At 39.8% G+C, this 12,284-nt stretch overlaps 1 protein-coding gene across 8 annotated transcripts; it reads right to left on the bottom strand.

The window, feature by feature from the left end:
- Nucleotides 1–884: 884 nt before the first annotated feature.
- On the bottom strand, nucleotides 885–12,248 carry LOC127006717 (2-hydroxyacyl-CoA lyase 2-like). Of its 8 annotated transcripts, none has more exons than XR_007759712.1 (15): nucleotides 12,105–12,248; nucleotides 9,163–9,301; nucleotides 8,676–8,834; nucleotides 8,303–8,447; nucleotides 7,756–7,920; nucleotides 7,320–7,431; nucleotides 6,855–6,955; nucleotides 6,538–6,696; nucleotides 6,241–6,410; nucleotides 5,890–6,048; nucleotides 5,285–5,418; nucleotides 5,023–5,125; nucleotides 4,282–4,452; nucleotides 2,703–3,814; nucleotides 885–2,449 (listed from the first exon to the last, which is right to left on the bottom strand). XR_007759712.1 is itself a non-coding variant. In XM_050876955.1 (14 exons), exons 2-14 carry the CDS (start codon nucleotides 9,274–9,276, stop codon nucleotides 3,635–3,637), a joined length of 1,872 nt encoding a protein of 623 aa, XP_050732912.1. In that variant the 5' UTR covers nucleotides 9,277–9,301; nucleotides 12,105–12,248; the 3' UTR covers nucleotides 885–3,634. The 8 variants fall into 8 exon arrangements, 5 of the variants coding, with proteins under 5 accessions (XP_050732912.1, XP_050732914.1, XP_050732915.1 ...); XR_007759713.1 differs by having other exon boundaries at nucleotides 2,707–3,814; XR_007759714.1 differs by having other exon boundaries at nucleotides 2,711–3,814.
- Between the last annotated feature and the right edge of the window lie 36 nt (nucleotides 12,249–12,284).

Here is a 12,284-nt window from a genome sequence, read left to right as displayed (position 1 = left end):
ATGCTCGAATAAACCATTTCATACTATGAAAAATTGTCATGAACAAGATGATATAACCAGACTATAGATTAAACGTGACATAAGCAAAACACGGAATGATTTATCTAAATATGTTGCGTCCTCCTTCAGTGTTGTGCATGAACGCTTTCTTGCTTCATCATATAGTAATATCTGCAGGTTTTTAATTAGTCAAGAATGAGTGAAATTAAAAACCACGTGAGGAATGAAAAATGAGAGCGTGGTCAGTAAGCAAGCGTTGGTTTTGTGTGGGTGTATTAGTAGGCTACATGGAGGGCACAACAGCCCACCACAACCAGCGTGCACAACACCGTTCTGAAGGAGGATGTGACATGTTTAGATAGATTATTCCATGTTTTGCTTATACCGTATTTTATCTATAGTCTGGCTATACCATCATGTTTACAAGACATTTATAGTATGAAATGGATTACATCAGCACCGACTCAATATTTACTGCAAATACCACTCACATGTAAATGTGGTATGAACTTTCCAGAACTATTATTTCACTTAAATTTGTCATTACTTCTTTGCATCTTGTATTATTGAGTTGTGACAAGCATCTACAATCACTGTTGCCTTTAATGTTGCTGAGTAAAATTGCCTCTCTTGTTGATGAGGTGAGCTGAGGTAAGTAATTTAAATACATATAACAGAAGGAGCATGTGCAACTGATTGTAACCTCCTCAAGAGCTGCAAAAAGTCAGCCAATCAGGTGCGGTGTTACAAGCACTGCTTAGGTGCCAGAGGAACAGGTGGTTGAACAGAAATATCAAGGCAAGTTAGGACACTGCAGAGGCTGTTGGCGGGCAGGGTGTCTGGCATCTCAACTGCCCAACACATTGACGTAGGTTTAGAAAATATTTAATTTTTTTTTTTTTCACTTAGCTCAACTATTATACAAGATAAGCAAATTTGTAGACAAGATGATATTACGCAAAAATAGTACAACTGTCATACTATTTTCAAAACTTGATAGAGTAAATAAAAGTAACTATGGTGACTATAAATATGAATAAATTTTGTATATACCACTTTTTCCTTATCAATATTTTCAGCAATCCTGAAATTAATTTTTGAATAAAAAGTTTCTCATTAAAAATTCCTCTTGAATGTGATCGTACTTTCAGATTTTAGATAGAGTGCAATATAAGAGGAGACAAGGAAGGTTTTGTAAAAAGTGATATACACATTAAATATTATTCTCTGACTTGTCCTCACTGTAATTATCCATTTTTAACACTATCAAGTTTTGAAAATTTATAGTTTTACAATCACGGCTTAATCTATGTCAACAAAATTTGCCGGTCTTGTTTAACAAATGACCTAAGTAAAGAAATATTAATGTTTTCTGAACCAGTGTGTTGGGTGACAGACATCAGACGCCCTGCCCACCACAGCCTATCAGCAGTGTCCTTACTTTCTCCACTAAGAAGTCAAGCTGCTGTTGGGGAATATCCAGCTAAAGTGAATGGACTATAACAATGTGATTTATTATCTTGATAGGACAGGTATCTTCAGAGCAGTGACTCTCCTCACTATGATTATGCATTTTTATGGTGTTGATTTGTAAGTTTCACCTATAAATAAATATAAACTAAACCAATTTACTTGTCTTTATACCTTTAACCTTTCCAAATGCAATTCCTTTTTACTGTATTAACAATATATACCATTCCTTCAATCATTATAACTAATAAATGTTACACTACTCTCTGTGGCCTGCCAACTGGGGTCCACAACATCAGCGCCAAGTCAAAATGGGGCTCTGCTCAGGCGTACAGACTGGATAGAGGGACGTTGTTTGAAAGGAGAATGAGCAAGTGCATCTCTGAGAGCAAAGCAAGTATCAGGGGTCTGTGTTCCTCCCTGACACTAATACATCTCACACAGGACTGACTCTGTGGTCAAAGTCCTGCGGGATGCATCGGTCAGGAAGGTTGCCCTACTCTGAACTTCTCGCTCACTCTCCCTTCAGATAATGTCTATCATACCCTGATGACAGCCTCAGCAGAGCCCCGAATCACCTCTGCTGCTATTGTGACTCCCTAAGGAGATGCCTCAAGCAGCTATCACCATCTCAATAGGTCCTTGTTTTCCAACTGCCAAAGTGGGCAAAGAAAAGAAGTGTGAGTTTATGCACAGGCAAACAAATCATTCCAACTAAATTTAGATGAAATATACCTAAATCTTTAACGGCAGTATGTACCTCATAACTATGATGGCCTGATCCATGCAAGGATAAAATGAACCAACCTTGGTCAGTGAAAAAGCAACTACACCACACAACAAATACCTCACGCTAGATGGTGGCTTGGTGGACGACTACACAAACAACTCCAAGCTCTCTTCCCCTGAGGTTGTGGGGCTATAAGAAAGAGTGGAGGGGATGTGGCCATGTGACTGGCCCTTCGCCACCACCACAAACCTGCAATCATACAACGCATTAATACAGTCAAAAAGTAAAGAAACTGCTGGCTTTTGTTTTGGAAGATCAAGAGAAATTTTACTTGTTCCAAGTTTGCAGAAGAATTGAAAACCAACCAAGTTCAATTCTGAAGCATACAGAAAGTAGATTGCTTAGTTTAGGAGATATCAGAAGGTAAGTTTACCAAACATTAGCCCAGCCACATTTTCCTAGACCTGAGTGTAGTAATAATACATAGATACAGAATACATACATACATACATATATGCTGACCGACAATGATCTTGTGATTCAGATTTGCATTGATGTTGCTGGCCACTGTGTCCCAGCTCCGGTACGTGCTGCCGTGATGCGTCAGAAGATCAAGGGGAGACCTGTACTCAAATTTTTGGTCCATATTTGCCCAGTGTTGTCATGGCACCTCTCAAAGGCATGGCTGACTTGTTTCTTTGAAAAAGTAACAGAAGCTTCTCACTGGTTGTTAAAATGTCACCACCAAAGTTAAATATTTATTACCTCAGTGTTATATGAAGAACTTTTCCAGCTGCTTGGTAATACTGTATGCATCTAACAGCTTTGGATCATAGTGTGAATAGGTAGAAAATATGCAATAGCAGGTATCTGTTGTGTCCCTAGAAGTAACAGGCATGGCCTTTTTCATATATATATATATATATATATATATATATATATATATATATATATATATATATATATATATATATATATATATATATATATATATATATATATATATATATATATATATATATATATATATATATATATAGATATAGATATATATATATATATCTATATATATATATATATATATATATATATATAAAAAATTGGCTTAATTTATACAAGCTGAAATTTGCAGCTATATCCTAATTCCTCTGTACAGCTTTATACAGTTTAGCAAGTAATGAGTATTGCCTGAGCACCTCAGGGATGCTTCTTGTACAACTTACTTGACATGTAAATACACAAGTGGCTCTATGAGTAAATTAGACAGACCAGAGCAGTGCCGGAGCACTTCATGAATGATTCTTGACAACTTGCATGATGAACAAATATATGAGTGACTGTTTGTAAATTATAACTGACCATTCTTGTTAACAAAATGGTGGCTAGTCAACACAATGGGTGCTGTGCATTAGACAATAATCCATGCCCTCTGTGCTACACCGATATGCTGCCTTCCCTAAACTTTGTGCTGCCAATCAGGCAATTAACCACCACCGAGTGGCCTTCAGCATGCAGCTCCTGGGCCTCCTTAAGTTTGTCTGATATGCTGTCATTGCGGCCAAGCAGTATGCCTTTAGCCCCCAGTCCCTCTGCTGCTGTGTGGTAGTCACAGTGCTGGAAAGTGTACAAAATTAATGCTGTATTATCAACCTTGCTGTCATTCCTCAGTTGTCTGCAAATTGAAGATTACTTAGGTATTTGCTTAACATTTTTAATTCTTTATTCCTCCTTCAGTCTTTTTTAATAGTATTTCTTCTGAACACACCATGAAGAGTTTAGGTGAAATGGTGGCAGTGTATATATATATATATATATTTATATATATATATATATATATATATATATATATATATATATATATATATATATATATATATATATATATATATATATATATATATATATATATATATATATATTTCCCAACTAGCGTTTCATGATTTTTATAAAATATATAGAGCACCATATGATGGATGATATTGCAGCACCATAATGAATTTTACAATTGATCAATCAACAAACTTGATGAAACATATCCCGGGTCCCAACATGCATGCAGACAAGCCAGGCCAAACACTCACCACCAGGTCACAGCCAACGCTGGAGCCAAAGGTTGTGACTTGCTCCCGGGTGATTTGTGTCCATCCAGCATCGTTGCCCACCAGAGCAATGACCGGCGTCTTGTGGCGGGTGTACGTGTCAATCTCTGCGAGGGAGTACCCGAAGGACCCGTCGCCGTATATGATCCAAATCTGAAAGGCAAATTTTGCTTTTATTTTTGCCATTTTTACCAATTCTTATTCATGAGTGTCATTTTGATATTTATTCAACTATTTTTACTGCATCTTACTTCACATTCCAGTAAATAAAATCCATCCAGCAAGAATTCCAGATGAGATTATTGAAATATCTAGAAATAAATGGGACTACAGCCTTCCTTCCCCTTCCCCTGCCCTGGCATGGCATGTCTATAAGGAGCTGTGAACATTCCCCGACCATCACTTATTGCATAACCACCAATTAATGTATGATCCAGAATGTTCCAATATGTAGCCATTACTCATTTTCTCTCCAGGCAGTTTTATCCTACATGGACTGCAGTACTACTCCTTTTCCCTCCTAGCAATTTTAAGGTACTTACAAGGATCAAGAAAAGGGGATGAAGACAGTTAAGGAGGTGGTGGATGAGAGTAGTGCTGGAGGAGATATACTTGAGAATACTTATGATGAAGTAGAGCACAAGGACCTTCAAATCCCCAAAGAGAAAAAATAGGACAAAACTTCATGCATCACCCAACCACCTCTTATCGTGTACAACTTACCTCAGAGTCTGGCCGGCACAGCTTAGCACCCAGAGCAAACCCTCCACCCACACCCAGAGTGCCAAATGCTCCAGGGTCAAGCCAAGTCAGTGGACCTCGTGGCCTGAAAGAGAAATAAACTGTCAGAGAAATACCACAAGAGCCACTAGATTATCATTATCAACCACAGCCTTTTGGATAACCAGGAAAGACGTTAAAAGGGTATCTGTTAAAAATAAGTAAAAAAACAGCTGTGATTATGCCTCCTGAAAAACAGCATCACCTGAGAATGTAGGCGGCAGTGGCCACAAAGTCTCCTCCATCAGCCACCAACACAGCGCTGGATGGCAACAGTTCCTCAAGTTCCGTGAAAACCTTCATGGGGTTCAGGTGCTTCTCTGTCACCTCCTCTGCCATCTGCAAAACAAGTTGGGATTTTACACTGAATATGATACCCCCTCAACCCACATACACAACAAGAAGTGACTTTTTCCTGACTTGGACATCACCAATACATTCTTGAAAGTGATATCAACAGCTCTTTCCATGATTAAGATAAGAAATACCCAAAGTATCTCTAGCGGCTTGGAGCTAGGAGTCAAAAGAAGGTTGAGACAAAAAGAAGAGCTGTGTTAATAATGAGGCATCTGTCAATTTCTCTACTGTATCTTTCTCCTTTTGTATGACGAACTCTTTCAAGAGGGGAGTATCAGAACACCTAAAACTAAATTTGATTGTTTTCTGGACATCTTCCAGTCTCTTTGAAGGAGCAGTACGGTATGTTTGTGAGCATTCTTATCACCTGCCTCAAGATGATATTTTTGCCTTTTTTACTTTCTCATCAAGCCCTCAATTTTTTTTACTTTACCATAAATATAAAATGAGCACCTTCATGTTGTCCTGTTCTTTGGCCTCATCTCTCTCGCGTAGTGTTGAGAGCCACTCTGAATCACACTGGTAGCCGGCAAGACCCGCTGACAGGTCCCTCAGGAAAGTGGCCACATCTCCCACAACAGCCTCAGTGGGCTTCCAAAACATGTCTGAATTCTGGAAAGATATGAAAGTATAAATTTGGCTGATAAGGAAAGCAAAGATAAGATAGATTAATAGTCAAGTTGCATACAAAACAAATCTTCAACACAGGAAATTGGGTTTCAGGTTCCATTGTATCTCCCTAAACACTTTATACAAGCTTGTGAAAAAAAATGTGCCTGTATACAAGCAGCACACACACACTACCTTGTACAATTCAGTCTTGTTCCTGTTGATGGCGATGATCTTGGCTTTGCGCCCCAACACCCTGCCGTAGGAAAGCCTGAAGTCACACACAGCACCAGCCAGGATGATGCAGTCAGCCTCCTTTAGTGCATCTCTCCTCTTCTGCCTCATCTGTAAGGGGCTTTTCCTTCCTATGGACAAGAGTAGCCAATAGTGGACAGAAGGGTAAGTATTGAAGAGTAGACAATGAACATTCTTTTTATAAATTGGAGGCAGCTAAAAATATGAGTGAATGCACTCCACACTCTTGAAACTCACCCAGTAGGCCCCGTGACATTCCCCCAAGGTAACAGGGGATCCCAAGGTTTTCCAGTGACCGTCGAAGGTCCTCAACAGGGGTGGGTGGGAGCGTGGCTTGGCTTCCCAGGACGATGACAGGCTTTTTGCTTCGAGACACAATCTCAACACACCGGCTTACTGAGAAGAGACAACCTCGGGCTAATTACTTTTTCTAGGTACTCATTAACAATCTAATCCAGTAAGTCAATGTAACAATCATATAACAAACAATTTAAACACTGACTTTGTACCTCCAGGTTTTTGCCCAGTCTGGAGCAGGTCAGACTGGTCCTTACCTGTGTCAGAAGAGGCAAAGGGAATGTTGACCTTGAGTGGCTTTGTGTCCTGTGGCTCCCAAGCTCCGGCAAACAGGTTATCCAAGTAGTTGCCAAGGTACCTGCAACACAACACAATGGTGCCATGTGAACGCAAGCAAAGGAAAAGTTGTTCGTGTTTGGTTGGAACCAGGAATTATCTTGAATTTGTAGTCATAATACTGAGCAAGATAGAGGAGCGAAGTAGGATGTATATTTTACAGCACTATTTCTGCTAGAGTTGCCTGCAGTATAGAGAAGTGGAAGACACTGTGCATTGTGAGGCAGTTTGAGGTCAGATAGTTTATGGATACTTGGGAGGTCACTCGAAAAGCTTTGGTCATGATGTGCAAATAACTGGAATTTCAACCAGTATTTGAAATGAAATGTACATAAATTTATGACCAAAATCATGAAAATAAAGAAAAGTAATGTCTAAAACCTTACCAGTTCACAATTTTCTGCATGAAGGACTTGCCCTCTCCCTTCACTCCCACCTCCTTGGCAACCATGTGGTAAGGGTACAGCACATCAATGGGGAACTCAACAAATACAGGTCCTGCCAGGTTGAAAGCAATTACACAACATGGGTCTCCTTCTACAGAACCCCAAACACAAGAGTAAAGTGTGACAAAGTTGACTTGAATCTCAAACAACACCCTCTATAATTATTTCATGTAACTACATCTCAATTGGATTTTGTCAAACATTTCACAAGATCAATCAAACAAAATAGTGTTTTCAAGATCAATTAAAACCAAAATAGGATGATAGTCATGATCCTGAATATCACAACAGGTTCAAATGTCAGTATTTTTTCTGTCTGGCATCATCAACCTTGCCAGACCACTGCTCTTTATGAACAAAACACAACAGCACTAACCAGGGGTGCCAGACTGTGCCTCCTGCAGTGCCTTCTGGAGGGTGGGCACAATGTTCCGTACACAAGTCACTGTGGCACAGAATTTGCACAGTGGCTTAAAGAGTGACATCTGGTCTATGTCCTGCAGTGCCCCTCGCCCCTTCAGTATGGATGCAGCAGCACCCCCTGATGACAAGATAAACAGATAGAGGAAACAGTAAAGTACATGACATGTTTTGGGATATTTTTTGATGGTACAGGAGACAGGACAAGGGCAAAACAAAATAATGAAATAAGCCTGCTACATGCTTCTAATTCCAATATAGAGGAAAATGCTAAAACTGTACGATCACATTTAGTAAAGAGTTGTCTTGATACTCCCCTTTTGAAAACATTAGGTCAGCGGAAGAAGAAAATAAAGACAGGAAGACTGTTCCAGAGTTTACCAGATAATAAAGATGCTCGTTAACTTTTGCATTAAAAAATCTGGACAGAACAGGAATAAGTTATAAGTTAGAGTAGAAAGTCTTGCACAGCAAGTGATGAAAGAAAGCATGTTGCCTCTTACCTAGGAGAAGCACTGGGCTCTGTGCCATCTGAGCATTTTTGATGGCAGTGACAGCATTGGTGAGCCCAGGCCCAGCCGTCACTGCCACCACCCCCACCATTCCTGACATGCGTGCCACAGCGTCCGCTGCAAAAGCAGCTGCTGCCTGGAAGGGGAAGGATTCAATGATTCAATGAATGCTAAACCTAAATTATGAGGAACAAATTTGCACAGTAATTAAAATTAAGGCATTCTACTGAACTAGAAAGAAATTTCTGACCTCTGTTGCTTCTGTAATAAAGAACTTGTATACCAGTTACATCCATGCAATAAAAGTGACTCATGTTTTGGTCGACAGTGCTATACTGAAGCAGCAAAGCCAGTAACAAGTTACCTCATGCCGGGTGTCGACAATCTGTATCCCCAGCTTCTCAGCTGCCACTGAAATGGGTGAGATGTGTCCACCTGGCAGCGTGAAGATGTGTCGCACACCATGAGACTTGAGCACCTCAGCCACCAGCTCCCCACCATGGCGCTTGCTCTCTTTGTTTACCTGAGAATGAGATACAAGAGGGATTGAAGGAGATTTTGGAGATGCAAATGAAGGAGGGAAAAAGATGGGACATAAGAAGGATTGCAGGGGGTCCATTGTGAATAAATGAAGCTGCAGGAGGGGAAGGATGAGATACCTTAAAGACTGAGTTTTCCATGTAAAGGCACTGAACTGAGGAAAGGCTTAGAGAGGAATATTATCCAGTCCAAGAGCTTATCTTAATCTAAAGCTAAGTTTGACCGATTGTGACATGAATACAGAGCCTTGCAAATATTTCTTACATATCACAACTAGGCGCACACACACACACACACATTCATCATCTCACCTGGTGCATCCATATGAAGGGAAGGTTAAACATTTTGAGCACGGCAGCCACACCCAAGCCAATGAGGGTCGTGGTGCTGAAGATGGCCACCAACTCAAGTATCTGCTCATTCATCTTGATGGTATGTCTGTTGTTGCACCTTAAAAAAAGGAGGAAAATATAGATACCATGTACTGTCATTCAAAAATTAACCTGTCACCCAAGGCTATGATATGTTCCCTTGAGGAATGGATTTTAACACCCAGAGTAGCAGTAGTAGTAGTAGTGGTAGTAGTAGTAGTAATAGTAGTAGTAATGGTGGTAGTGGTAGTAATAGTAGTAGTAGTGGTAGAACTGGTAGTAGCAGTAGTAGTAGTAGTAGTAGTAGTAGTAGTAGTAGTGGTAGTGGTAGTAGTAGTAAAATTAGTGAAATATGCAAGCTGGGTTTTCCTTGAAAAAATAATACTTATTTGTATAAAAGTATTTATCTCATTATTATGATCACCTTCACACTGGCTGCTCTAACAAGATGAGATGCCCTGACCAGTGGGAATATTCTATTAACTTAGTGTATCTATCTGTAGCTCTCAGTTCAACTCTGTAGTTTTCACATTAGACAGACTGATGAGTCAAATAAGCTATGTGTAATGCTATACTGTAGTGTTGTCTTTAGAATTATGTCCTCTCCACAATGAGTATGACAAGCTCAACTTGGATTATCACTCACCATTCTTGGACATCTAAGCCAAAAGGTAAAAAAAAAAGACATTGCACAGAGCAGCTAAGAGTAGCATTTGTCCAGGAAATCCTTGCACCAGTTTTTACAGTAATCATTCGCCATGAATAACAGCCTCACCATCCACTGTGTTGGCACCCCAGTATCCCAAGGCATGAAATGCCCACTTAACCATTCTTGAAACTCACTACATTGACATACAGCATCACAGGTGGCACAAATCCCTCAAGAACTGCCAGAATACAAGCACCAACATGGCCAAACACAGACTATGCCAACAACAGGTTATATTACATCCTCTGTCTAATGGAGTTATGACTTGAGGCAATATAATTACCTAAAAGAACTAAAACTGTATCATATAACAACTCCTCTAACATATAAATGAACCAAACTTTCATGACATGTTCTCTCTACTCAAAATCAGCACTTGCACCCTTGCAATTTTTGGTCAATAGAGCACTATTAACCTTTGCCAGGAGGTCCAGTCACTTCCTGGGACTGCTAGCCGACTGAGGCAGTAATGACCCTGACCATTGACAGGCACCGGTAACCCTGGAGGATGCTAATCTACCTCATTGGCAGAGATATACTGATAAGGCATATGTCTAGCTACAATCAGAGAGGGAACAAGGAGGGGCAAGCTAAAAGGAGGGGAACAAAAAACAGTAATTTGGATCAGAACTGGTAAGCAGATTCATTCAAAATGCATCAAAACTTACCAGACAAAAAATCCTTAGTCAGATGCTGCTGTCACCAAAAAATGTACTGCTTTTTAATGTTATGTAAACTTTTAAAACAGAGTCCTTGAGGAGGTGGTGGTGCACAGTAACACTACTAATCCATCTATGGCTCACTGTGATTGGCAAGTGATTGAGAGGAAGGAACTGGAACAAAAAAATTAAATAAATAAATAAATAAAAAATCCAATAAAAATAAACCAACATTATCACTAGGTTTTGCTGAAGGGGGGAAAGGAAGGGGGTTTCAAGTGGCTATGAATCACAAGCCTTTAATTATAGCCTGTCACACACAGTTAACAAGACAGACCACAAGTAACCCTGGAGGATGCTAATCAAATCTGAGGACGAGATATGCTGATAAAGGCACATAGTGAGGAAGCAGTGTGTGGCCAGGCAGGCAAAGGTTGAGTGGCTATTACTATCCTCCTATCTCTGGCTATTATTTGATTAAGGGTCACCAGATCACATGAAGACAACCAAAACTCACTCGTCATGGGTTTACCAATTAGAAGTGTAACCTCACCTCACATTGCCATATTCACCTGTGCCATTTTAAACCTTGTCAAATATGTGTGCCTGAGTGCCAAAATGTTTAAGGGAAAATATAACAAAGCAGAAAAATAGGAAAAATGGCACAGGTGAATATGGCAATGTGGAGAAATAGGAAAAAATGGCAAGGGTAAATAGTCTTAATCATTTTGGCACCCAGGTACATACATTAGACAAAGTTTTCGGAGAAGTATTTAGCCTTCCCAGAGGTAGTTTTATAGCCCTGGTGGTACCTTGACCTGTCTTCTGTACCGTGAACATTACTGAAAACTCGATCAATCCACTTTTTTGGCCTTTGGAAAGAGTTGATGTGAGATGCAGAAGTATTATATCAACCCTGACCTTTTCCTTGCTTAAGTTTCCCTGGGAGAGACAAAGGTTCTATCCCATTCCTTAGCATCTAGTGGCGTTACCAGATGGAAACATGTCAAGGTCACCGGTCGAGACAACCAATTAGGCTTCAAAACAATCAATTAAATGTCACCAGTTAATAATCAATGATAAATTATGCCTCAAAACATAAATGTCATCAGTTAACAGACAATAAATTAAGCCTCAGACCACTAAAATAAAGGACAGAGATAATAGGTAATGAGACAACCAATTTGGCCTCAAAAGAATAACGTCACCAGATATTACAGACAACCAATTAAACATCAAAACACTAAAATAAAGGTCACCGGAAAATACAACCATTTATGCCTTAAAACAATTAAAGGTCTACAAATAACAAAACAAATAATGCCTCAAAACACTCAAACTAACTAGATACAACACTATATCCTGCATCAAACAAACAGAAACTACCTAATGCAAAAAACATCAAGAATAGGAACCGACCATACAGGAAACATCACATAATCAAACACGTCGATCAATCATTAATATTCGTAGGCCACCTTATTTACTTTCTCCAATTTCACCCATGGCCTCACCTGGGGGCGCGATGATTCCTTCTGGGGTGTCACGGGGGCCTGGCACACTAAGGGGAACACTAATGGGGAGAAAATAGTGTTCGTCTCAAGCCTTTCTCTCCATGGCACTGATGTTGTGAACTTGTGACCAGTGGTGCCCGATGTGCGATGACTGATTTCAAAATACGATAATCAGATCAG

Source organism: Eriocheir sinensis, chromosome 33 (genome assembly GCF_024679095.1).
Source record: "Eriocheir sinensis breed Jianghai 21 chromosome 33, ASM2467909v1, whole genome shotgun sequence".
Lineage (NCBI taxonomy): Eukaryota > Metazoa > Arthropoda > Malacostraca > Decapoda > Varunidae > Eriocheir > Eriocheir sinensis.
The sequence above is the reverse complement of the archived record's forward strand: the minus strand, read 5'-3'. Positions and strand labels throughout refer to the sequence as shown.

Coding starts and splice junctions, on each gene's coding strand:
- LOC127006717 (XM_050876955.1), bottom strand. CDS start 9,276: ATGAATGAGCAGATACTTGAGTTGGTGGCCATCTTCAGCACCACGACC. Junction 6,049..6,240: donor ACAAGACTGAATTGTACAAG/GTAGTGTGTGTG, acceptor ATATCTTTCCAG/AATTCAGACATGTTTTGGAA. Junction 5,419..5,889: donor AAGAACAGGACAACATGAAG/GTGCTCATTTTA, acceptor CTTGTTTTGCAG/ATGGCAGAGGAGGTGACAGA.